General features: G+C 40.7%; 1 protein-coding gene across 6 annotated transcripts in view; it reads left to right on the forward strand.

Moving 5' to 3' along the window:
- The window catches only part of mgmt (O-6-methylguanine-DNA methyltransferase), a 370995-nt gene that overhangs the window by 200110 nt on the left and 144638 nt on the right, over positions 1-26247 (forward strand). For all 6 annotated transcript variants that reach the window (XM_048551591.2, XM_059653096.1, XM_059653097.1 and 3 more), the window contains one exon: positions 11378-11538. In XM_048551591.2, the coding sequence (XP_048407548.1) occupies positions 11378-11538 (161 nt within the window). The remainder of the gene's footprint in view (positions 1-11377; positions 11539-26247) is intronic.

The following is a 26247-nucleotide window of genomic DNA, read 5'->3' on the forward strand; positions in this document are numbered from 1 at the left end:
CCTACTACAGCTACTGATACTTCTAAAAGATCCTATACCCAAAACCAGCAAAACTGGGCTAATTTGCAAAATACCGTGCACAGACTATGAGAAACACGACATAGGCCAAACTGGAAGCAAACTGACAATACGGACATGAATACAAAGGAGCCACCAAAAGACACAAGCAATTCTTACTTGTCTCACTACACAGGACAGCGAGGGACATGAATTCCACGTGGACAACGCATCTATAATCACACAAGCCAAACAGAGACACACCAGGGAATTGCCGGAGGCTTGGTATTCTAACTGGAGCTCCAACAACAAACACATTGAATTAAGCTCTGTGTACAAACCACTGAGAAACAGAACTGGAAGTAATGCCAACCACCCCAGCACACCAAGGCATATAAATAACAAGCGGGACAGAACACCGACACATTCCCAGAGGAACACTGAAGATGTTGCCGAGCAGAATGACGAAACGTTTGCAACCAAACCCGCCAACTCGGTGAGCATGTCTACAAGCTCAGGAAACATTCTATTAATGGGAATAGAAAATTGCAACGTAGAGGAAAAGTAAAAGGCTATGAATGGTGAGAGAAGTGTCAGAATTGGAAAACAAAAGTCCTTGCAGCTTCAAGGAGTACTCTGATCATTTTTAGCACACGGTTTGTCAAGATTTAAGGAGGACTAGGTCATGTACTTGCAGGCAAGTGATAGAGCAGCCTGCTGTCAACTCTAGTTTATGGCTTGCTGAAGTGAAAGATAGTGTTGAGGTAAGGCATTTAAAGGTGGAAGTATATATAGAAAATGCTGGATCAGTACACACAGTGGGTTATGGGCCATGGCTTCATGCCAGAAGTAAGCAACTTCTTGCAGTGCAGCAATGAGACTAGCATCTCCTTGATAATGTGGGGAATTGATTGATGGCAATCTCCCACCATTTCAGACAACGGTTTGTGCCTTAGTGGTCAATTCTGTGCTAAGCAGTGTCAATGTGTGTGTTGATTTCAGCAACGATTGAGGATTGCTGGTGATTGTGGTACCTATTTGGAACCTCCAGCACCACATTGTCAATGTGATTGATGGTGGTATGGTCGCATTGTGGAACAAAACATTTGTCTTTCTGATGCTGATGACTAAAACAGGCACTTTTCAAATGTGAGAGTGTCTGTCCATTTGTTGCCAGATGTATCTCTTATCTTAGAAAGTTGGTACAACAGAGGATTGATGAGGCCTTCCTTATTTACAAAACATAGGGTGAATCCAACAGCATATTCTTGACTCTCTTCAAAATCATGCTCGATGAACCCAGCAAGAAATCAAAATTTCTTGGCTTCAGACCATGCCGTATGCTTGATCCAGATCGGGACAAAGATAATGCCAATGTAGAGGCCAGAGTAATTGTCTTTGACATTGTAACATTGTCGAAGCAACTCATTGAGCCTACTTCTATTGCACTTTCGTTTTCGCCTGGATAATAAAATTGCAATAAGATAATGGGCCATCATCAATTAAAAGTTGCCTTCCAATTTACACACCATCCTATTTTGTACATGTATCACCATTACTTTATCATTGCTAATGGGTCCAGTTCTGCAAAATTTCTCCCTAGCGCTGTCAGTGTAGAGTACAATAGTTCAAGAAGATCTACCTCCATCATCTTAGGGAATCTGGGAATAGGCTACCAATAAGTACTTCCCAAATTAACCCATATTCAACTAATAAACACTGCAAACAGTAATCCATATTTAAATATAAAGAGACATTGAATCAAGTAATGCCGTATGAGACATTGAGGTCAGAGTATAGTTTGAACTTCAGCCAATTCTGCACCCCAGTTTGTGGCCAAAATATGCTGAAGATTCACAAAAATCATTACTGGAATGCAAAATTACAGTTATAAAGTAAGTCTGAAAATTGAGCTGATTTCACTGAAACAAAGAAACGTAAATGGAGCTCTAATTAAGATTTCTGAACTCTATAAGTCTGTGAGGGTTGATTTACGAGACATTACTTCCAGCAATCCATAAACAAAAAAGACACAAATTTTAGATTATAAATGAGAGAACGTAACAAAAAGTTAGATGTGGAGGAGGGTTTCTTGGACTCCATTAAACTAATTGTTAGTATTAGATGTCCAATTATCAGTGATAATGCAGATAAACTTTACTGGGCCCAGTTTTAACACATTTAAGTGGCTTTCTCTTGAATTGGTTAGAATCAGGCCCAGTGTTTGAAACTAATGAGGTTGTTGACTTTTTCACTGAGCTGGCTTGTTTTTTTCAGATGTTTCATCACCGTACTAGGTAACATCATTAGTGAGGCTCCGATGAAGCGATATGGTTCTACTCGGCTCGGAATTTATTCTGTCTGGCCCATTATGGTGAGTAGTGTCATTTCTGGTTTTGATCTATACGGGTTTGCATATGGGGTCCAATTCTATGTTTGTTAACTGCATTATAGGTTGAGAACCGTGCTCCTAGGAATTCCTGTGCATGCCTATGTTTGGCTTGGACTGCTACAGTTATATTGTCCAAGTTAATTTGATGGCCTTCACTGTCCAAGTGTACTGATACTAAGGAAAGTTCATTGTGTAGCCCAAACCAAACAAAGACACGCACAGGAATTCCTGGAGGCATAGTTCTCAACCCGTAATGCAATCGACAAACATAGAGCATTGGACCCCATATACAAACCCATACAGATCAAAACCAGAAGTGACACTACTAACCGTAACGGACTGGTCTGTATAAATTCCAAGCAGAGTAGAAGAATAATGCTTAATTGGAGGCCTAACTGATGATGTTACCTGGCATGTTGACGAAACACCTGAACGAAAAGAAGCCAGCTCGGCAAGCAAGTCAACAAGCTCACCCACAATCCGACCTACAAACCTCTGCTGAATCCTGAGTCTGAAACCAATTCGACGAAACCAGCATGTTCATTCACTGTTGCTTTCTCTCACAGCACTATGCAGATACACCTTCCTTCCAGCCAACCCAGTCACATGTGACAAAAAGAAAGCAGGGATAGGCAGTAATTGAGCAACATGAGATAAAGCAGCAATTCTGTATATTGGCTGATACAAAGCCTTAAGAAGCTAATGAGGATTCAGAGGAGCCAGCCTCTTGAGGTAGAATCAAAGAAGCTAGATATGCTTTAAAAAATCACATTTATTGGCACAAGTAGAAATGGTGATATGAAGCTGGGCAAACTGACACACCATATAGGTAACAGAAGTTTCATAGCATAGATAACTGTGTATTGTCCTCAACAAGTGTGGGAAGCAGATTTTTATAAGTTTGACTGGAATTTGTAAGCGTTGAAGTACATACAGCAAAGTGAGATGATTTTTATTTGTGCGGGGGAGATGCTTACAGACCTGTTCTGTAATGACCATGCTAAGATCAAGAAAGAGTGTTCAATACAATTACTCTAAAAGTAACTCATAATAGATTTCCCTGCATACCCGCCATAATGCAATGAGTGGCTCAAATCCTGATTCCTTATTACATCTCCGCCATCTACAAGCTTTAAGTCAACAAGTGTAATTGAGTTCATCAACTTGTTTGAATACCAGCACACTTAAGAATTCAACATCATCCAGGACTGAGCTGCTGCCTTGATTGGTGTGCCTGCTTTCAACTTGATAGCCTTTTTTTTAAACTACGATTTTTACATTGAAGTTGAAACATGTACTTTCTATGTGCAGACAGAAATAACATGTCTGTGTGTTAGAGAGATCGTAGGAACTGCAGATTCTGGAGAATCTGAGATAACAAGGTGTAGAGCTGGATGAACACAGCAAGCCAAGCAGCATCACAGGAGCAGGGAAGCTGACATTTTGGGCCTAGACCCTTCTTCAGAAAATGTCTCTATGTTGTGCTTTTTCAACTTAACAAAAGTTAGAGGAACGTCCAATCCCTGCAGCATTCCTCATAACAATGCCGTGTTTGCTCAGGGTCAACTTGCCAGGTTTAAAGTGTTAGTACATTTTCCATAGCAATGCCTGTCCCAGTCAGCATCCACTTGTAAATTAATCAGCACCTACTTCCCATACAACATAGATTATTGATCCCTTTGTGGTTTAGTGCTCTTGTGATTATGCTTGATGAGTGTGAGATGAAAAGCTTTGACAACAAGTCTGTTTATTTAGCCTTACTCACGTACTACTAAATGACTATTCCTATAGGCCCTCTGGCAGTCCAATACATTCAGCTGAATAGTGAAATTCAGTTCTTGCCAGCCTAGTAGGGGATTGGGTTTAGATGGGCTGCCCTTTGGAGGGTTGGTGTGGACTCAATGGGTCGAATATAGGAATTCAATGATTCTAAATAAGCTTGAAGAGTCTTCTGAGACATTACAGCCAGGTGAGGAGGGCAATTTTTCTGCCGTCTTTTAAGAGCGTTTGGGTTGGTTGGAACAAACATATTTATTTCTTTCCACTACACAGCTGGAATAGACACGCAGTTACTAGATCAAAACGAAAGACCCAATGATAAGATTTTCTTGACTGAAAGAGAAAGGAATTTTACTACCTGCTCAATCTGAGAGAAAAAAAACACTAAAAGCACAACATCGTACACATGCATGAGCACAGGTAATAAGTTTAAGATGGATAGTGTCAGGCACTGAAGGCAAAAATAAAGGTCTTACAGTTTAAAAATCCTTTAGAGTCCTTGATGTCTTTGTTTGTTTAAAGCTAGGACCACAGTTGTTTCATTGTTGACTTGAATCCTCAGCAGAGTCAAATTTTCTAAATATCAGTTCTCAGTCGTTTCCTCAATTTGGTTTCTCACCAGATGCTGTTTCTGAGAAAAGCAAGCAGGGAAGAGGGAAAGAGAGAGAAAATCTTTTTGATTCTTACTTAAAAATCCATTTTGCTTCACTCAGCTTTGCTGCTGAAGCAGGTATTGAAATATGGCATAATCTTGATTCTGCCTCCATTGTCTTTCCAAGCTGGATGCGGAGGTGCCAGTTTTGGACGGGAGTGGACAAGGTCAGAAATCACACGACATTTTAGATCCACGTTTCCATCTTCTTAAAAAACAATTTAGACAATGAAACACCTCAGTTATAATAGTTAAAATTTGGTTGTTCATATTTTACCACTAATTTCTGACCTGTCGTAACAGTTTCCCACAATTCAACATGATTATAGAATCACAACACAGGACAATTCAATTGAAATTATTGTTAATCTGCAGATCTGTAGAGACAGAAAGCAGGTAGTTCAAGACAGAAGCAAAGAACTTGAACTGAATCTAAAACTAATTTATGCTGTTCAACACGTATGTAGTTAATCAACTGAACTGTAGATCCTGCTTTAAAGTAATGTGGTTCTTGCATTCCATTGTCATCCTGTTTTGAGGCTGCTAACAAAGTCGTAATTAAGAAGATGATGTTACAATGGCAATCCACAAGAGGCGGCACGGTGGCTAAGTGGTTAGCACTGCAGCCTCGCAACACCAGGGACCCAGGTTCAATTCCAGCCTTGGGCAACTGTCTGTGTGGAGTTTGCACATTCTCCCCGTGTCTGTGTGGGTTTCCGCTGGGTGCTCCAGTTTCCTCCCACAGTTCAAAGATGTGCAGGCTAGGTGGATAGGCCATGCTAAATTGCCTACAGTGTTCAGGGACGTGAGGGTTTTGGGGGGATGAGTCTGGGTGGGATATATCAAGGGGCGGTGTGGACTGGTTGGGCTGAAGGGCCTGGTTCCACACTGTAGGGAATCGAATCGAAATCCAAATTTTGGCGTATAGTGATAGGAACATTTCCCATTACTTGCAATTTGAAAAGTTTCAGCAAATCTCTGACCAGTGCAAAGTTGTCTTAATCAGCTGGGCCATATTTCTGTTTTAATGCGATAAAAGAGATGGTGGAGCAATCAGCTCTTTACTATTACACAAATGACACTTCGGTTCATTGTAATGGGTCATGTTTTGCCTACATACACATGGAATGTGATAGCAGGCTAACTCTCTATTTCTAGTTTATTGTGTTGAATGTAGAGTGTCGATATGTCTGTTCATGTATGACATTGGAAACTATCCACAGTCTACTGATGACTGTTAGCCAACCTTATTATTCTCATTATCCTATGCTCCTGGTCTGCTGTCAAAATATTGGACATATCTATTCTGGAATGTTTTCTTATGAGCAGATTATATGAAGTACCATTATAGAATGTAGAAACCATTCCAAGATGATTCAATCACAGTGCCACATATGTAGTGTAATCTTTTACAAATGAAACATTATCAGTTTATTATGGAAAGTCTTTTTGTTTATATCTACTTACCATTGATGGTGTATGTATCAATCATTTCCTGTGCATTATAAATATTTGCATATGTGGTCTTTTTAAAAGGCTTTCTACTTGTTCCTCAAAATAGGGATTCATTATAATATTCCTGCTTGAGAAGCATCCTCCTCTTTTCTATTTATACAAGCTTTTTGGAGAGTTCCCAAAGGAAGTGCCATGGTGGAAGGAGAATTCTACTTCATATACATGTACATGGCCTTTTTCAGAATGTGTAATTTATAACCACAATTGACAAGCAGTATTCAACCTGATCACTACAATAGACATGTTACTGGTTGTAAATGATTATGGAACACTTGTAGTTACTTGTAAGAAGACTGTCATATAAAATGCGCATCCTGTGGTTAAAATTTAAAACTACATTGTAATTAAACATTTGTAATCTTATTGGCAAGTGTAAATTCAGATCTTTCATTTGTCAGATGTTATCTGAAATGGAGTGTTTTATACTTCCTTGACTGTACAGGAACTATAACACCTTCACAAGGGTGACTATATGATAAATGTTGTATTTGACTGAAAATATTAAAAAGGAATTAATTTGTTTTGTTCATTTAGTATGCTAGTTCTGCTAGTTTTCTTTTTCCTAGAGCAAAAGCATATGTTTGTATTGACTTGTCTTGTTACAATTTGTTTACTGCGTGCTTAGCTGAAAGTTTTCCTGTCATAGTGACTTAAGGCATGAAGACAGAAATGAATGATTCCTGCCAGTCAGTGAACTTTAACTGGAACTGCACTTGAATGGTAATAATCTGCTCCTGTAATTGCTGTGGAAAAGAAAAATCCTCCAGAGATTTTACATCTAATCATTTATTTATAAATCTGTAGATAGCCGGCTGCAGAATGCGCAACAGGGGTCAACGTTCTGCTTAAAACTATTGTCTGGTGTTTACATTTCACAGCAGCTTTTACAGTAGTTGCAACCTACATGATCAGCTGAACACTTTAATTCACTGGGTTCTGTTCTGCACGTCATTGCTTTAGACAGACTACTTCATTAAGGATGCTTCAACAGAGGCCATTCCCCTCAGCATTAGCTGAAATATGCATGTTTTTCCATCTCATTAATTCAGTCTACATTCAATTAATTTCTGCCTATTAATAAACCCCTAGGTGTTAGTGACAGCTATCTAACCTAACCATACCAAGTGAGGCCTGAGGTACAAATGCTTGAATTTCAAGTTTCAAGTGGGTGCTGAATTTAAAAAAAAACCTGTCCACATTGGATTCCAAAACCTTCATGATATCATAATTAAAGGACAGAAAGACTTACACTGATCATTTCTAATATATAGCAAATAAAAGCTTATTTATAAATGTAGACAGATGTTAGTAAATCATTGCCAGCTTTTGTTTTTATTGATATGCGTAAATGTGCTTTTGCTTGAGAATGCATGTTAAAACATTTCAAAAAAGGCATGAACTCAACTATGCTTTGTATTACTTATTTTTAAGATATATTTGTGTATTAGTTCTTCAATTCAGTGTTATTCAGTCACATTTGTTCAGTATGCTTAAGTCAATGTACTCACCCCAAAATACTTTTTATCGTGTTAAGAGAACCTTTTAATAGAGTCCTGCTGTGTTACCAAGTGATTCCAATAACAAGACACCAGTAGGAAGTGATACATTTTTAACTGCTGCATAATCATAAATGATTGATGGTCTGTGCAGATATCATGGAATATCAGTCATAGTTAGTAACACTTAAATTTAAGTTATTTATAAAACTGTATAAACCAATTTACAGTAGATAAGGGGGCACTTCAACTGTTAAGTTTATTTATCATCATTCACAAGTTACTGGATTTCTAACAGAATCAGCCTATGCCTAATGCACAGTTAATATACTAATAATACATTAACTTAGATGAAAGTTACTTGAAGCAAACATATTCTCATACAATCATGTACATTTCTAAAAGAAGTGGAACTCATGAACAAGACACAGACTTATGAGCTATTGTACTGGGTAAGAACAGAACAGATGGAATTAATGTTGAAAAATATGAGGTTATCCGCTTTGGTAGGAAAAACAGATCAGCAGAGTATTTCATAGAATCCTTACAGCATGGAAGCAGCCCGTTTGGCCCATCAAGTCCACATCGACCCTCCAAAGAGCATCCCACCCAAACCTGACACCCTCTCCCCCCATCCTGTAACCCTGCATTTCCCATGGCTAATCCATCTGCACATCCCCTAGACACTATCAACAATTTAGCACGATGAATCCACCAAATCTGCATGTCTTTGAACTGTAGGAGGAAACCAGAGTACCTGGAGAAAACCCACGCAGATACAAGGAAAATGTGCAAATTCCACACAGACAGTTGCCCCAGGCTGGGATCGAACTCAGTTCCCTGGCGCTGTGAGATTGTGCTAACCACTGAGCTACTGTGCTGCCCCAATTTTTGAAATGGTAAGAGGTTAGAAAGTGTAGATGTACAAAGGGACCAAGTTGTCCTTGTTAGTAAGTCACTGAAGACTAATATGCAGGTGTAGTAAGTCCTTCATAAGGCTAATAGAATGTAAGCCTTTATTGCAAAATGATTTAAATACGGGAGTAGTGAAGTCTTGCTTCGACTGTACAGGGAGTTGGTTAGAACCCACCTTCAGTACAGTGTGCAGTTTCGATCTCCCTATCTCAGGAAAGGTATTATTGTCATATCAGGAGTGCAATGAAGTTTTACCAGACTTGTTCCTGGCAGGCTTGGAATGCCCTATCAAGAGAGATTGGTCAAACTAGTCCTGTAATCTTTCAGCTTTAGAAGAATGAGACGTAATCTCATTGAAACCTATAAAATACATAAAGGATTAGATAGGATAGATGCAAGTAAAATGTCTCCCCTAGCTGTGGAGTCTAAAACCAGAGCTACAGTTAAAAATAAGGAGGATGCCACTTAAATAAATATGACCAAAATGAAGAGAAATTACTCAAAGAGTTGTGAAACTTCGGAATTCTGTGCCTAGAGGGTTGTGGGGGCTCAGTCTTTTGAGTATGTTTGAAATAGAGATTGATAGATTTCTGATTACCAGAGGTGTACAGGGTTAGGAAATGGGGTGAGTGAAGGACATTGAACCATTTGATAAGCCATGACTGTTTTAAATGACAAGGTAAGTTGGATGGGCTGAATAGCCTACTCCTGTTCCAATGTTGTAATTATTGGCTGCAGGTAGGAAAGAAACTGAGTGACACAGGCAGCAGATTAATTGACTACCGTATGAATTACTGCAAAGATGGTTAAAGGGTTGTTCATTTCAATTCCTTTTATCTCTGATAATAAATGTTAATTTAGAACAAGTCTAAATAAGTATAACCAAAAGTTCATGTATTTTTCTTACCTGAATTTGTTTTAGCTGTTTGTCGCTGGCATAATTCAGATGACACAATAATGAACACAGCAGATGCATATTTGCCTGGTTGACAGTTCTAAAGCTGCCGTATGAGTTGTTGGATCGAAGTGTTTATGTTCATATTTGAAATAGTTTGCAGAGAATTAAGAGTTTAAATAAATAGTATTGATTTATCACCAACTCACGGTTCTGATTCACAAAAATGTAACAATGCGGACAAAGTTATTTTAACTAACCTGAGGAATCATGATGGGGGAAGTAACCAGGTAACATTCCAACAATAGCCTTTTTTATTGCCTTGTGCTGCCTGAGATATATTAAGTTAATCAATGACATGACACAGCTTGATACAAGGCCCCTGTTTACATAGTGTTTTTTAATTCTAATTTGATCTAAATCAGCCCTTAATTCTAATTTAAATGTACAATGTAAATGGTGCTTAATTCTGATTAAATCCGAGTTAAAAACATACAATTTCCTGAGGTGGGTTTAATGTAATTCTGGCTAAATTCATTTTGTTGTTCATCCATGCAGATGGATGTAAGTGAACTCGGAGTCTCAATGGTGTCCCACAGTGTTTTGTGATGTGACATAAAGACCAAGTACTGCGCTGTGTTTAACTTCATGTAATGTGTCCATTTAATACAAATTGAAAACTTCTTTGCGCAAATCATAGCTAAGCTGCCATGTAAATCAAGCAAACAAAAAAGTGGTTCACATTTATTCCAAGCACACTGATACAAATTAGTTTGACCTCTCCTTTTATGGAGGGCTCATCATAAGCACTTAGGGGGTTATATCAACTTAAACATTCCACAGATTGTAAGCAATGATTACTTTCTATCTTAATATTTCTATCCTCATTTCAGAAGGAATTAGTTATCACCATCAGTAAGAAGTCACTTTTTTTTCTTGATTAAACACAAGTTTTGGAGTCAGTTAATCACAGGAAATCCGTTTTCTATGGTTTGATTATGAGGAATATTGACAATTTTTTTTAAAATTATCAACATATTGTAAACTTCTTAACTTACACATCTAATTTGGAAGTAGAATTAGGCAGAAGAAACCCACAATTTTCTGGTATTCTATTTGTGTACTTCTTCATTAAAGTGGGATGTTAGAGCAGAATTGAGATGTTGAGAGGAGCAGAAGAAAATCACAAGCAGATTTACAACATTTAAGAATTGCATTCAGAAGTGTTCACAACATGTTAAAAATTATTCATTCTGACTTCATTTGAGGCAAGGCCTGGAAGTAGATGTACATGGATGATTTATTATAGTTCCAAGGAGCTATGTCTATAAATAATTATCTTTCACTGAACAAGTAACTTGACATGTTGAATGCAACCAGTGTCGCTGCAGTATAGAAAATAAACTTTCATATTAATCAACAGTCAAGTATTGTAAGTTGGTCTTCATAAATTATGAATTGTGTTCAAATCTCTCAGGGTTCATTGATAGAAAAAAAATTAAGAGAACGTATAAGGCAGCAAGCATTTGAATCAATTTTCACTGGAATTCTCAGTATGTTGTAATTGTTTTTTTAATCATTAGGGAACTATTATTCATGTGCAATTTTGAAGACTGCTCTTCAGATGTGGTTGTCAAATTGAAAAGTAACAAAAGATTGTTTCCATGCAGTTGAAGCCATTTTAAAGTTCACAAATGCCAAACTTACTGAAGAAATGTTATTGCTTGATTCTGCAGGACAAGAGTGGCCTCATTTACTTGTGAGGTATGTGAAAGCCAAGAGGAAATGACAGAACCAGTGAAATACTGTATGACCTGGCTTCAGGCCTATTTCTCTGAACCTTGGACAACAGAAAAACTTCCTCTCCCTGCCTTTCACCATCCTATTTTTCAACAAGGTTTGTTGCAGTCTAGTTATGTTTGTGTAATAATATTTTGACTTTCTCAATTTTGACTTGCATTGAATTCCTGTTTTCTTGACAACACTATAATGGAGTGTTTTATCCTGTGTGAATTTGTGACTCGGCACATAACATCAAGTATTTAGGAACGATGAGGTTCTTTAACTGTTCCAAGTGGTTCTGTTGGTTTTGGCACAAAGTTGCGCATATTTTGGCAAGAGAGCTAAAAAAGATGCAGTTCCACTCCTGACATATACAGGCTGAAAGGCCTGAATGTAAGCACATCTGAATTGCTGTAAAGTTTTCAATGAGCTTATTGTTGATCTGTATTGTCCTTTTGCCAATATCTGTGTGCTCCTTAAAGAAAAAAATACATTCAACTAGATTGTCACATAATCCCAATATTGTAGAAGAAATACTTTGTTAGAGTTTCTTAGTCACCCCTTGTTACCCAGTTTTATGTTTCATAATTGTTCATTAGAGACAGTCCAGGAACAGATACTTTTGATCTGTATTCCCTTTTCATATGGTTTCATAAAGCTGCGTGTTATTATCTAGTAGGGTCTGGCAGGGATGCCTGAGGCCAAATGGAATTGGGGAATAGGTGATGGTTTTATGTTAATTGAGGGCTAATTGGGTGAAAACCTAACTGGTTGTATGTATATGTAGAAAGAGTAATCGGTGGGGAGTTGGTGGCGGTGTGTGAGTTGGAGTAAAAGTCTGTTTAGATAAGTGTATGCCTGGACGCTGTTGAACCAACATTTGTTCTCTGGCATTTAACAGTGTTTTATTGGTGATGTTTGCATGTAGCTTGTTCACAACTTACTCATCGCATTCATGCTTTCATATTATGTGACTTCATTATGCACTTGAGAGGATAGATACTACTCAAGGTACTGTATCCTTCGACAATGTTTTAAACATCCCTGCAAATATCATCGTAATGAGCCCACCATCTGCCTCCAATGCCCTTTGTCCCTCAGTAGATGGCCTTTGATCATTCTCATCAAACTAGTCTTCATGTTGTATCAGTGATAATGGGAACTGCAGGTGCTAGAGAATCCAAGATAACAAAGTGTGGAGCTGGATGAGCACAGCAGACCAAGCAGCATCTCAGGAGCACAAAAGCTGACGTTTTGGGCCTAGACCCTTCATCAGAGAGGGTGATGGGGAGAGGGAACTGGAATAAATAGGGAGAAAGGGGGAGGCACCCGAACATGGAGAGAAAAGAAGATAGGTAGAGAGGAGAGTATAGGTGAGGAGGTAGGGAGGGGATAGGTGGTAGGTAGGAAATGGAGGTGCGGCTTGAGGTGGGAGGAAGGGATGGGTGAGAGGAAGAACAGGCTAGGGAAGCGGAGACAGGCTGGGCTGGTTTTGGGATGCAGTGGGTGGAGGGGATGAGCTGGGCTGGTTTTGTGATGCAGTGGGGGGAGGGGAAGAACTGGGCTGGTTTTGGGATGCAGTGGGGGAAGGGGAGATTTTGAAGCTTGTAAAGTCCACATTGATACCATTGGTCTACAGGGTTCCCAAGCGGAATATGAGTTGCTGTTCCTGCAACCTTCGTGTGGCATCATTGTGGCACTGCAGGAGGCCCATGATGGACATGTCGTCTGAGGAATGGGAGGGAGCGTCGAAATGGTTCGCGACTGGGAGGTGCAGTCGTTTATTGCGAACCGAGCAGAGGTGTTCTGCAAAGCGGTCCCCAAGCTTCCGTTTGGTTTCCCCAATGTAGAGGAAGCCACACTGGGTACAATGGATACAATATATCACATTGGCAGACATGCAGACGAACATCTGCTTGACATGGAAGGTGCCCACAATGCAGCCACCCAAAGGTTGCAAGAACAGCAACTCATATTCCGCTTGGGAACCCTGCAGCCCAATGGTATCAATGTGGACTTCACCAGCTTCAAAATCTCCCCTTTCCCCACTGCATCCCAAAACCAGCCCAGTTCTTCCCCTCCCACCACTGCATCACAAAACCAGCCCAGCCTGTCTCCGCTTCCCTAACCTGTTCTTCCTCTCACCCATCCCTTCCTCCCACCTCAAGCTGCACCTCCATTTCCTACCTACCACCTCATCCTGCCTCCTTGACCTGTCCGTCTTCCTTGGACTGACCTATTCCATCCCTACCTTCTCACCTATAGTCTCCTCTCTACCTATCTCCTTTTTTCTCCATCTTCGGTCCGCCTCCCTCTCTCTCCCTACTTATTCCAGTTTCCTCTCCCCATCCCCCTCTCTGATGAAGGGTCTAGGCCCGAAACGTCAGCTTTTGTGCTCCTGAGATGCTGCCTGGCCTGCTGTATTCATCCAGCTCCATACTTTGTTATCTAGTCTTCATGTTTCCTGGTTGAGTGACTGACCAAGTTTTACAGGCATTGATGAGGGCAGACCACATGCTGTTGGGATCATGTGATTCAGTGTTGCCCGTGGTTGCGCGGTTTGTAAAGAGGAGTTGATTGCGTGAGGCTATTTTTTTCCGGGTCTTTGAGTGCCTCAATATTGAACTTCCTATGCCCACGTGACCGACACAAGACTCTCCAAGCGACTACTCTACTGCCAGTCCAAAATGGCAGGCAAGCCCGAGGTGGACAAACTTCAGTGATACACTCAAAGCCTCACTGGCAAAGTGTGACACTCCCACAGACACCTGGGAATCACTGGCCCAAAATCATCCAAAGCGGAGGAGGAGCATTCGGGAAGGCGCCAAGCACCTCAAGATTTGCCGTTGTGAAAATGTGAAAGACTAGTGAAAATAGCAAAAGGAGCATGTTGCCATACTGACACCCCACCCAGCCCGTCCCACAACCACCTTCTACCCCAAGTGTAACAAAGCCTGCAGAAACTGCATCAGCCTGTACAGTAACCTATGGATTCACCGAGTGGGAAAAAAGTCATATTTGTCAGTGAAGGACCTCCAATGACAAATTATGGTGATGATGCAATGGCCTTTACTGGCTTTCACTCACACCTGTGCAATTGTAAACTAAGGAAACCAGCAACGGCTTATTTTCCACACTCTTTCCCCTACTCTGTCATCTCCAGAGCTCCGCAATGATCTGTCATTGCCAACATGGCACAGCTTTCACCAGACATCCAATTCTACGTGGCCACCATCCCTGATCATCCTACCATTTTGTCTAGCTTGCTCAATCTGCATTTTTTTCCTAAACCTCGGAAGAACCAAGTTCTTTCAGACACCATTGCAAATGTTCTGGCCAATAATTCATCCAGTCACATTCTCAAGCTGAACTGAGCCATTCAGATCCTTTGTGTGTTACTTGTCTTTGAAACAAGTTGAGCCACAAATTCCATTTCTTCTCTCATAAAAAGTGCACATGCTTCACCCCCTAAACATTTCCTTCACCTTTTTGTCTTTTGTTTGAACCTCCAGGGTCCTTGCGTGGCAGGGTCTTCCACGATGGGAAGTCAATTTGGTGATCGCATTGGCAAGCCAGTGACTGGGCACAGAATGTTGGAGTGGCTGTGTGTGCCCACAACTCTGTGATGGGTCAGAGGGAACATTGTTCACGCTTCTGCTGCTGAAACCTTCATTCTTGCCTCGACCTGACTACTGGCATATTGTCATGGTCATCCTCCCATCCTCCACCCTCTAAACTTCAACTCCATTAAAATACTGCAGGTCGCATCTTATCACACACCAAGTTCCATTTGCTCACCTCCCAGTCTGTCTCAAACCTTTATTTGCTTCCAACCACACAAATCCTCAAATGGAAAGATTTTCCCCGCTGAATTTAAACCTCAGCTGGGCCAATGGGCTAAGGAGTGGCAGATGACGTTTACAAAGAACAAAGAAAATTACAGCATAGGAACAGGCCCTTTGGCCCTCCAAGCCTGTGCCGATCCAGATCCTCTATCTAAACCTGTCACCTAATTTCCAAGGATCTGTATCCCTTTGCTCCCTGTCCATTCATGTACCTGTCTAGATACATCTTAAATGACGCTATCGTGCCAGTGTTTACAATCTCTGCTGGCAATGCATTCCAGGCACCCACCACCCTCTGCATAAAGAACTTTCCTCACATATCTCCCTTAAACCTTTCCCCCTCCCACCTTGAAATGGTGACCCCTAGTAATTGAGTCCCCCACTCTGGGGTGGAAAAAGCTTCTTGCTCTCTGTATCTCTCATGATTTTGTAGACCTCAGTCAGGTCCACCCCTCAACCTCCGTCTTTCTAATGTAAATAATCCTAACCTACTCAACCTCCCTTCATAGCTAGCACCCTCCATATCAAGCAACATCCTGGTGAACCTCCTGTGCACCCTCTCCAAAGCATCCACGTCCCTTTGGTAATGTGGCGACCAGAACTGTACGCAGTAATCCAAATGTGGTCGAACCAAAATCCTACACAAATGTAACATGACCTGCCAACTCTTGTACTCAATACCCTGTCCAATGAATGAAAGCATGCCCTATGCCTTCTTGACCACACTGTCGACCTGCGTTGTTACCTTCAGGGTACAATGGACCTGAACACCCAGATCTCTCTGTGCATCAGTTTTTCCCAGGGCTTTTCCATTTACAGTATAGTTTGCTCTTGAATTGGATCTTCCAAAATGCATCACCTCGCATTTGCCTGGATTAAACTGCATCTGCCATTTTTCTGTCCAACTCTCCAATCTATCTATATTCTGCTGCGTTCTCCGATAGCCCCCATCACTATCTGCTACTCCACCAATCTTAGTTTAATCTGCAAATTTGCAAACAGACCTTCTATACCTTCCTCCAGGTATTTTATGTATAATTAATTTCAGTAAATGTGAGGTGTTGCATTTTGGTAAGACGAACTAAGACAGAACTTACACAGTTAATGGTAGGGCCCTGGAGGGTGCTCTGGAAAAGGGAAACCTAGGGGTTCAGGTACATAATTCTTAGAAAGTGGCATCACAGGTGGAGATGGTGTAGAAAGCATTTGGCACACTTGCCTATATTGGTCAGAGCATTGAGTACAGGAGTTGGGATATCATGTTGCGGCTGTCCAGGACATGGGTGAGGCAACTTGTGGAATACTGCATTCGTTTCTGCTCACCCTGCTATAGGAAGTATATTATTAAATTGGAAAACGTGCACAAAAGATTTACAAGGATGTTACCGGGACTGGACGGTTTAAGTAATATTGACAGGCTGGATAGGTTGGGACATTTTCCACTGGAGCGCAGGAGGTTGAGGGGTGACCTTATCAAGGTTCATGAAATCGTGAAGGCATTGATAAGGTGATTAGCAAAGGTCTTTTCCCTAGGGTTGGTGAATTCGGAACTAGAGGGCATAGTTATAAGGTGAGAGGTGAAGATTTATAAGGGGCCTGATGGGCAACATCATCACACAGAGGGTGGAGCATATATGGTAGATGGAGATACAGTTACATTTAAAAGACATTCGTGAATAGGAAAGATATGAAAGGAAATGGGCCCAACGCAGACAAATGGAACTGGTTTAGTTTGGGAAACTTGACTAGTTTGGACGAGTCAGACTGAAGGGTCTGGTTATATGCTGTTTGACTCTATGATTCACTCCTTGATTTTTCCAGTCCACAGTCTTTACAAACTCAGAACGAACTTTGACATTAAGGTGCTAATTTGATAAATGTACGATCAACGCTGCAGCCTCTGAATGCCTTCATAAAATCTTAAGAAAAAGCCAAGATTTTGAGTTGCGGATCATCAGAAATTAAACTATAAACCTCACATAGTATTTAAAATTTGCTGCAATCATCCCTTTAAAGGGACATGATTTAACATCACTGCAGAATCATATTTTTTGCTTACAATTAGTTATAATGTGTGCTTTATGAAAATGCATATCCTCCTTAATCTGAGAAATGATGTGATGTATATCATTTACTGTAGCACTGTCATTGGTGACTTAGATATGGCATTGTTGCAAAGGTACATTTTAGCGTGTAAAGTGGGGAAGGAGCGTGTAGTTTCACTTCAAATAAGGTTGAAGATAATTTGTAAAAAATCTCCTCATAACCAGCTACTTTTTAAATTATTTTATGGAAAATAATATCAGCCATCTTTCCAGCAGTGAAAACAAGTAGTTCCAACATGTTTAATGGGTTGTTAGCTCTCTATCTTTTCTTACACATCTTATTAACTTATATGTTTTACAATTAACAACACCAAAACTGAATGCGAACTGAGTATAGTGATCATGGAACACTGCACAACGAAGAGGACCATTTTGGAGTGACACATTAAATTGAGCCCCTGTCTGTTTTCCCAGGTGAATATAAAGGGATTCGATGAAGGAAAATAAGAGCATTTGCGTTGTTTCAAGGATAATATTGATCCCTCAACGAACACATTTAAATGGAGACTAGCTGGTTATTTATTTTATTGCCATTTGTAGGGCCTCGTTGTGCCTTCAAGTTGACTGTTGCATTTGCCTACAGTACAGCAGAACTTGGACTGGGAGGGAAGGATCTAATTGTCATGGTACAGAAAGGTACCAATGACATAAGTAGGACTAAGAAGATTCAAAAGGCCGGTCATTATTTCAATGGAGGGAGACTCCAAAAAGTGCAGCACGGAGGTATCTGGTGTCCTTGTGCATGAAACGCAAGAAGTTAGCAAAAGTTCCTCAGTTCTGAGGAAGGGTGACTCGACCCAAAATGTTAACTGTGATTTCTCTCTAGTGATGCTGCCAAACATGCTGAGCTTTTCCAACAATTTCTGTTTTTGTTACAAAAAGTAAGCAAGCAATTGCATCAAGTAATGGAATTTTAGACCCCACTGTTAGAGGATTGAAGCGTAAAAAAGGGAAGTCTTGTCACAACTGTACATGTGGTGGGGTGAAGCCATACCTGCAATGCTGTGTACAGTTTTGGATTCTGTGTTTGAAAAGGAATATATCGATATTGGAGGCAGTTCAAAAGAGATTCATTTGGCTGATTCCTGGGATGAATGAGCAGCGAAACTGATTAGGCCTTTGTTCAATAGAATTTAGAACAATGAGGAGTGATCTTATTGAAGCATAGAAGATTCTCAGGTGGTTTGGCAGGGTAAATGTTGAAAAGGTGCTTTGATTAGTGGGGGATTCTCAAACTAGGGACATAGTTTCACAATAATAGTACGCTCATTTATAGTGCAGCTATTAAGGGATTTGTTATCTCAAAAGTGTAAATGTCTGAAATTCTCCATCCAAAAAGTTGTGGAGATTAGATCACGGAAAGTTTCAAAGGGGACCTTCGATTTTCAATATATTGAGGACTTAAGGAATTGGTACAAAAGATGGGATGGAATGATGAGATGAAGTGCAGACTGGGCAGCCACTTTGCAGAATATCTACATTCTGTCTGAAAAAATGACCCCGAGTTGCCTGTTACTTCAACTCACTATCATATTCTCTGGCCAAAATCTTTGACTTGGGCTTGTAGCCGTGCTGCAGTGAAGCTTAGAGCAAGCTGGAAGAATAACATCTCATTTTCCACTTGGAATCTGGACTTGATGTCAAGTTCAATCATTTTAGTGCCTGAGTACCACCTTCTATCTCTTTATCTCAACTTCCACACACCAGGCCACACAGCCACTACCACAACCAATCCATTGTCAGCTACTATTGCTCCCCGTTAGCAGCTATCATTCTCCCAGGCTGACCTTTATCCATTCCTTTGTCTGCCCTACTGTTTTTCTCTTTCTCTGCACTCCATCTCCACCTATTGTTTACTCCTCTGCCCCACCCCACATCCACCCCATCTTCAGTATACATGCCAACCTTTTCCCAGCTACAGTCAGTTCTGATGAAGAGCCACCGGACCTGAAACATGAACTCTGGTTTCTCTCCACAGATGCTGCCAGGCCTGCTGAGTTTTTCCAGAAATTTCTGATTTTGTTTCTGCGTTTCAGCATCCACCATTCTTTCTTTTTTAGCACATAGAAGTAATTGTGCAAGAAAGCCTATCTGAGACACTACATACTCGGGCCGCACTTCCATCTAGTTCTCACGTCATCATCACGTAGCCTCAACGACATGCTCACACTCCACTATTTGAACAAAGGTACAGTCAACTCTTTATTCCTCATCATCTTCAATCTCCTAACCTAACCATCCTACTTTTGGTGCCTTGATGAACTTCAGTCGTAAACTTCTCAGATGGCCACAGACTTTCATTCCTTTGCTTTTTCCTTTAGCTCCACTGCTTGTTACCTTCTCAATTGTTATTGCCATGTTAATCTGCAATCCTGTTTTTGCCACCCATTTTCTCTGCTGGCTAGCTTTCCCACTCCTTGTCATTGTCTCTCCTGTTGACATTAATTCTCCTCTCTCTCAGGAAACCGCTCAACTGCCTGGCCCCACAGGCATCATGTCTCTCTCTCTTTCACACCTGCAATCATCCAAACTCCTACTGGTTAAATTTTGCTGAACGATGCAGAGTTTGCAATCAGAACAGGACTGTGAAACATAAGTCAGAGGCCCCTTACTAAAATAATTGGGTTGCTGTCAGCATGCTTCTATGTTATAAAAGCCAGCATAGTGTCAGGGATCCTTCACGTGCTGCTTGGATGTAACATAGCTGCACAGAATTGACACTTATTTCCCCAATTTTGTGCCAAAGAAATGGGCATGATGGAGTCTACTTTTCCCCTCAGAGTGTTGAGATAAACAACTGTTGTCAGCTCACTGAGAAAAATTGAACCAAGATCTAGGATCCATCGGACCCTAGTAGGCAGAAGTGCCTTAAATAAAAACATACAGCTTTGTGAGGGTGGGAAAGCTTGGATTAGGCTGGAGGGGTCTGACTAGGCAAAGGCAAAAGCAGTTGCATTATATGGGAGGAGATGGTTCTTAGAATTGCATCACTCTCAATGTTATTCTAGAGTATTACAAAATTGCCCTGCTAACCTAAATATTGCAGAATGCCAATCAATGCTGAAAATCCCACAGTGCAAACAATTCAAAAACGTTTAATAATCCATTAAATATCCATTAAACCCCATCACTGTGTCTCTTCCAATAGCATCACTTTGTTCTAAAAGCATCATCTTGTTCCAAAAGATCTTAAAATGCACAGAAATCCAACACTGAGGTTGTACAGGATATTGGTCAGAACCCTTCTGGGATACCATGTGCTGTCTGTTTACCCTATTATAGGAAGGATACTATTAAGTGCTGGAGAGGGTTCAGAAAAAGATTTACCAGCATGATGCCCGGTATGGAAGGTTTGAGCTATAAAGAAAGGCTGCATAGGCTGGGACTTTTTTCACTGCGGCATAGGAGGTGGAAAGGCAACTTTATAGAAACTTATAAAATAGTGAGAGATATCAATAGAGTTAAAGGTAATTGTCTTTTCCTTCGGATGCGGCATTTCAAGATAAGCGGCACATTTTTAAGGTGAGAGGAGAGAATTTGAAAAGGACACGGGGCAAATGTTTCACACAGAGGGTTGTTCGTATGTGGATTGAACTTCCAGAGGAAGTGGTGGATGTGGGTACAGTTACAACATTTGAAAGACATTTGGATAAGAACATGAATAGGAAAGGTTTGGAGAGATATGTGCCTGGAACAGCTAGGTGGGACTAGTTTATGTTTGAGATTATTTTCGGCATGGACTAGTTTGATTGAAGGGTTTGTTTCCATGCTGTAGGACTCTTCAACTTGAAAAAGAGCTCCTCAATCGAATAAATCACTTAAACCTTAGCAGTTCCAACATTAGAAAGAGACAATTCCCAACTTTACTAACATTTCACAGGATAATTTCAATTCCAATAAATAATTTCCAAGTCAAAATTGCAGAGGAGTACAGTATTCCAGTTAAAGATTCCCAATGAGGCAGAAATAAATAGAAGGATATGCCGATATGGTTAAATGAATTCAGGTAAAAGCAAGTTAATGTGGAGCAGAGAACACATTGTCTCTCTGCCCTATTTCTGTGTTATAAATTCAATGTAATTTTACAAAATTTCAGCACGACGTGGGAGCTTCTCAGCATTCTAGGCAATTAAAGAATTCCAGCTTTTCTAAACTGGGAAACTGAAAAGGAAAATTCTTCAAGATCCTAGAAGGAAGAGAAAGTGAAGAATATAAACCTACTGAATATGGATTTCATTCATAGAGACTGAAAATAGTGGGGCCAGTTATTCCATTCTACTTCCATGTAAAGGAGTCTCAAAGATTAAGATCTTAAACAGCAACAGTAGTTTAACCCGTCCTTAAAAAGAATGCCCAAAGAATCAGCTAAAGTGCCGATTGACAATTAAATTGCCTTCCGTCTTTTTTTAAAGAGGTTGCACTGTATTTTAGTGGATTTAGCACTTCAGTTAATTACTTTTCCTAACAACGGCCAGCTGAACAGGTGGAAACCAGTTGTCAAGTATTTTGAGCACTATTTAAAGCCATGCTCAGCTTTCACTGTTCACTTGTTGGAGATTGAATGACTGTATTGAGTAGGAAAAGGATATTTGAGATACATCAGGATAATTTCTAGGACACGGACAAGAGTACGTTGGTGCTTCATCAAGATCTTTCCCTGAAATTGTCTCAGGACCTCACCCAAAAAGAATAACTATTGTACTACTTTACCTTAGATGAGCCATAAGAGGGTAACTTCCCAGGGATCCCCCTTTATTTGGAGGAGGAATGGGAGGATAAAGCCAGATCAAACAAAGCAGTAACAGCTACTGCTGCAGAGAATGACAAAGGGCTGACAGCAGGAGGCCCAATCCACCCGGAACGTCTGAGAGTATTACTCCTATGTTCACATGAGCTAAGGCATGTGCATGAGGAGATTATTCTCTACCAATGTAGACTCAGACCTCATAGTAGAGCTGGGACAGCACTAATTGTAATAAATCACAGCAGCACTTTATTAAGAAGTTGCTGAAACCTTGCAGGCTTCCAACTGTTTTATCTGTTGCCTGTTATAATTCTCAGTGCACTTCTGCATAAGGGAGGCCTCTACAGCTCTTTACACTCTGAGGAATGACTTTATATTATTTGTTCTTGCCAAAGAAGACCAGAGTCAGACAACACTGGGATTTAACACGATCCTTCCTGCTTCAGGGAACCATTGACTGCACACACCAGGTCATGTGAGAGCCCTGACACTGAAATTCAATATTCAGGAATGGAAAAGGATTTCGATCCCTCAGTGTATAGCTCATGTTCAGCCACTAGCAGCATGTCATACAGGTTAATGCTTGCTATCCAGGGAGCTGCCAGGTGTTTATATTGGGAGAGCCATTTGTCCCACAAATCCTCTGAGCCCCAGTACAATATTCATTGTGCATTGGCTATTAGTTGATGAGCAATAAACTCTGCTGCAAAGGCTCATCGTTCCCAAGAAACCTTCAGACACCAGCTGACCCTTCTTACAATGAGAACCACAGAAATAGCATTGAACAGACCATTGCAATTCTCAAGCAGGGGTTTAGATAACTTGATGATCGGAAGTGCTGTGTAGTACTCGGTCAAGATGGTCTGCAATTTGTAGTGACTCGCTGTATGCTTCAAAATCTGGCCATTGTGAGACATCAGACTTTACCAAAAGCAATTGTGTCATAGGATCAATTTCAGGAGTCACAAGAGGTGGAGGGATGGGTTCGAGAACCAGAGGGACCCAAGCGCACAGTCTGACCTGGTAAGGTATGTTGGACCATGAAGAGCATTTTTCAGATATGTCCTCCATCATTAAATTCCAGAGCACTGCTGTGATGTGAACTAGCCTGCACAACGTTTATCCATTAGACAAATCTAACCTCTACACTGAATCTGTTCAAACCTTTCCCCAGGAGGACATTAACATCGACCACTAATTCCATCATTACCCAATTATCATAAAAAAATTCTGTGACAAATGCAAACAATGGAAATATGACACATGTTAAGAACAATGCATAACTTTAAGTTAAAATTATGTTTTGTATTTTGTATTTTAAAAAGGATAAATCATAATCAGTCAGTTTTAGAAATTGATTTATGAACTTGAGCCTGTAGTGCCCAGTTGTAAGGAGATCTGTTATTTTACTACATGCAGTTTAGACAGATTTCAAACCCTTGAAGTGAGAAATTCAGTGGATTAGAAAAGGTAGAGAAATAAAGACTCTGGTGTTGTTTAGTGACAGAAATCCAATGAGTTACAAGAGAAATGGAACAGGTCAGAGAGTCAGCCAGTCAGTGTGGTGTATATCAGACAATAAAGAACTGTTGGATCCTGAAACTCCTGTAACTGTTTGCAAATTAAGTGAATTTAGTTTGATGTTAGTTTTAGCTATCTCAGGGACAGACAGCAATTGACGGGAAATATTATTTGGTGACTACTCACAACTTTGCCAAAAAGAAATTAGCTGGAGGTCTACTACTCTGAGTCTGAGCAAGAAACCTTAATGAGGCTTTAGTGGTAATTCTTCACTCAGGTTTGGGCATTTGCAAGAATATTTATGGGACGAAGGAAATAGTGTGAATTTGAATCTTGTCATTTTTTTGAAATCTTTCTAACATTTTGCGTTATCTACTTAACATAACATAAGAACATAAGAACTAGGAGCAGGAGTCGGCCATCTGGCCCCTCAAGCCTGCCCCACTATTTAATAAGTTCATGGCTGACCTTTGACAGTCAGCTCCACTTATCCGCCCACTCACCATAACCCTTAATTCCTTTACTGTTCAAAAATTTATCTAATCTTGCCTTAAATACATTCAGTGAAGTAGCTCCAACCCTTTCACTGGGCAGGGAATTCCACAGATTCACAACCCTTTGGGTGAAGAAGTTCCTCCTGACCTCAGTCCTACATCTGCTTCCCTTTATTTTGAGGTGATGCCCTCTAGCCTGAGTTTCACCTGCTAGCGGAAACAACCTCCTTGCCTCCACCTTATCTATTCCCTTCATAATCTTATATGTTTCTCTAAGATCTCCCCTCATTCTTCTGAATTCCAATGAGTATAATCCCAGTCTACTCAGTCTCTGTTCATAGTCCAACCCTCTCAACTCTGGAATCAACCGAGTGAATCTCCTCTGCACCCCGTCTAGTGCTAGTATATCTCTTCTCAAGTAAGGAGACCAAAACTGCACATAGTACTCCAGGTGTGGCCTCACCAGGACTCTATACAGCTGCAGCATAGCCTCCCTGTTTTTAAACTCCATCCCTCTAGCAATGACAGACAAAATTCCATTTGCCTTTTTAATTATCTGCTGCACCTGCAGCCCTACTTTTAGCAATTCATGCACAAGGACACCCAAGTCCTCTGCAGAACAGTGTGCTGCAATTTTTTACCATTTAAAACATAGCCCATTTGCTGTTATTCCTACCAAAATGGATAACCTCACACTTATCAACATTGTACTCCATCTGCCAGCCCTTTGCCCACTCAGACTATCTATATCCCTCTGCAGACTTTCAGTGTCGTCTCCGCGCTTCTGTGCAACCAACCCGGTCATTTGCTGGACGTGAAATCTCTGTGTTTTGCAGACACGTGGCAAGCCCCTTCGAACTGAGCCACTGTGGAACGTTTATGAACACGGTAATGAATGTGGTTACTGAAGAAAGTCTCCATACAATTGCAGCCTTTCTTTTCTTTGAAGAACTAGACAGAGAGCTCATTGTAGAACTCATCAAAGTCTTTAATGATCTTGTCAGTGATAAAGCCCCTGGACACTATAGCATTCCATCTGAAATTTTCAAAGCTGGAAAATGGGCATCGTTGTAGCATCTCCTTGAACTTTTGTGTCCCACTTGATGACAAGATTTGTGCCTTAAGACATACACGATGAAAATATAATCCATCCGTAGAACAGCAAAAAGGATCATAGTGACTGCAACAATTACTGACTCAGGCCTTCTTAATTATTGTGGGGAAGGCCTTGGCTGACTCTGCTGTGGCCAGTTTACAAACCCTGGCATCACACACCTACCCTGAGTCACAACTTCAGAGCTGACAGATTGACAGTGGCATGATTTTTTTTAGCAATTACAGCAGAAGTTCCTCGAGCAGTGCAGACCAGTCCATATTGCTTTCATTGACCTTACCACAGCCTTCAATTTCATCAGATGAGAGGATCCCATCTAAAGCCGTCACAGAAAATAGGCCCCCCAATGGATATAATTTCTTCTTTTGTCCTGTCAGTTACAGTGGAACCATGTAAGCACTTTTAAAATTGGCACAAGTGTGAAGCAGTCAACTCTGTTTGGCATATATTACTCCATGTTGCAATTGTATGCTTTTGATGACTCAAATGAGGGTGTTTAGCTGAATACCAGAGCTTGAGAGCAAGCTGCTCAGAGTGTCAAGACCACACACTAAGATTCTTGTCCATGAGCATGACCTGCTGGGTGCTGATCGTACCACATTGGCATCTCACAGGCCATTGCACATGGAACAGCTTGTAGGTTGGTTTTCTGAGGTCTGCAAGGAGTTTGAATCAACTACTGGCATCATGAAGACTAAAGTTATGGCAAAGGACGCAGAGACTCTACACCCCATCCACATTGACAACCTCACTCTGGACTTTATTGCAGCTTCCTAGACCCTTGATCAGTAGTTATCGGTAATCTGTCCCCTGATGCCAACAGCAGTGGCTGAACTGTCAAGCTGTATTTGTTACAACAAGGTTGTGGCGTTGAGTGTGAAGCAACATAAATGAACTGACAATGCAAAGTTTCCCAAACTTGTACTCTCGGCATTCTCCTTTACAGCAGTGAAGTGTAGCTAGTTTACATGAAGCCTTCACCTCTGCTGCCTCAAATGGAT

The sequence above is a fragment of the Stegostoma tigrinum genome, chromosome 20 (genome assembly GCF_030684315.1).
Source record: "Stegostoma tigrinum isolate sSteTig4 chromosome 20, sSteTig4.hap1, whole genome shotgun sequence".
In the NCBI taxonomy this organism is placed as follows: domain Eukaryota; kingdom Metazoa; phylum Chordata; class Chondrichthyes; order Orectolobiformes; family Stegostomatidae; genus Stegostoma; species Stegostoma tigrinum.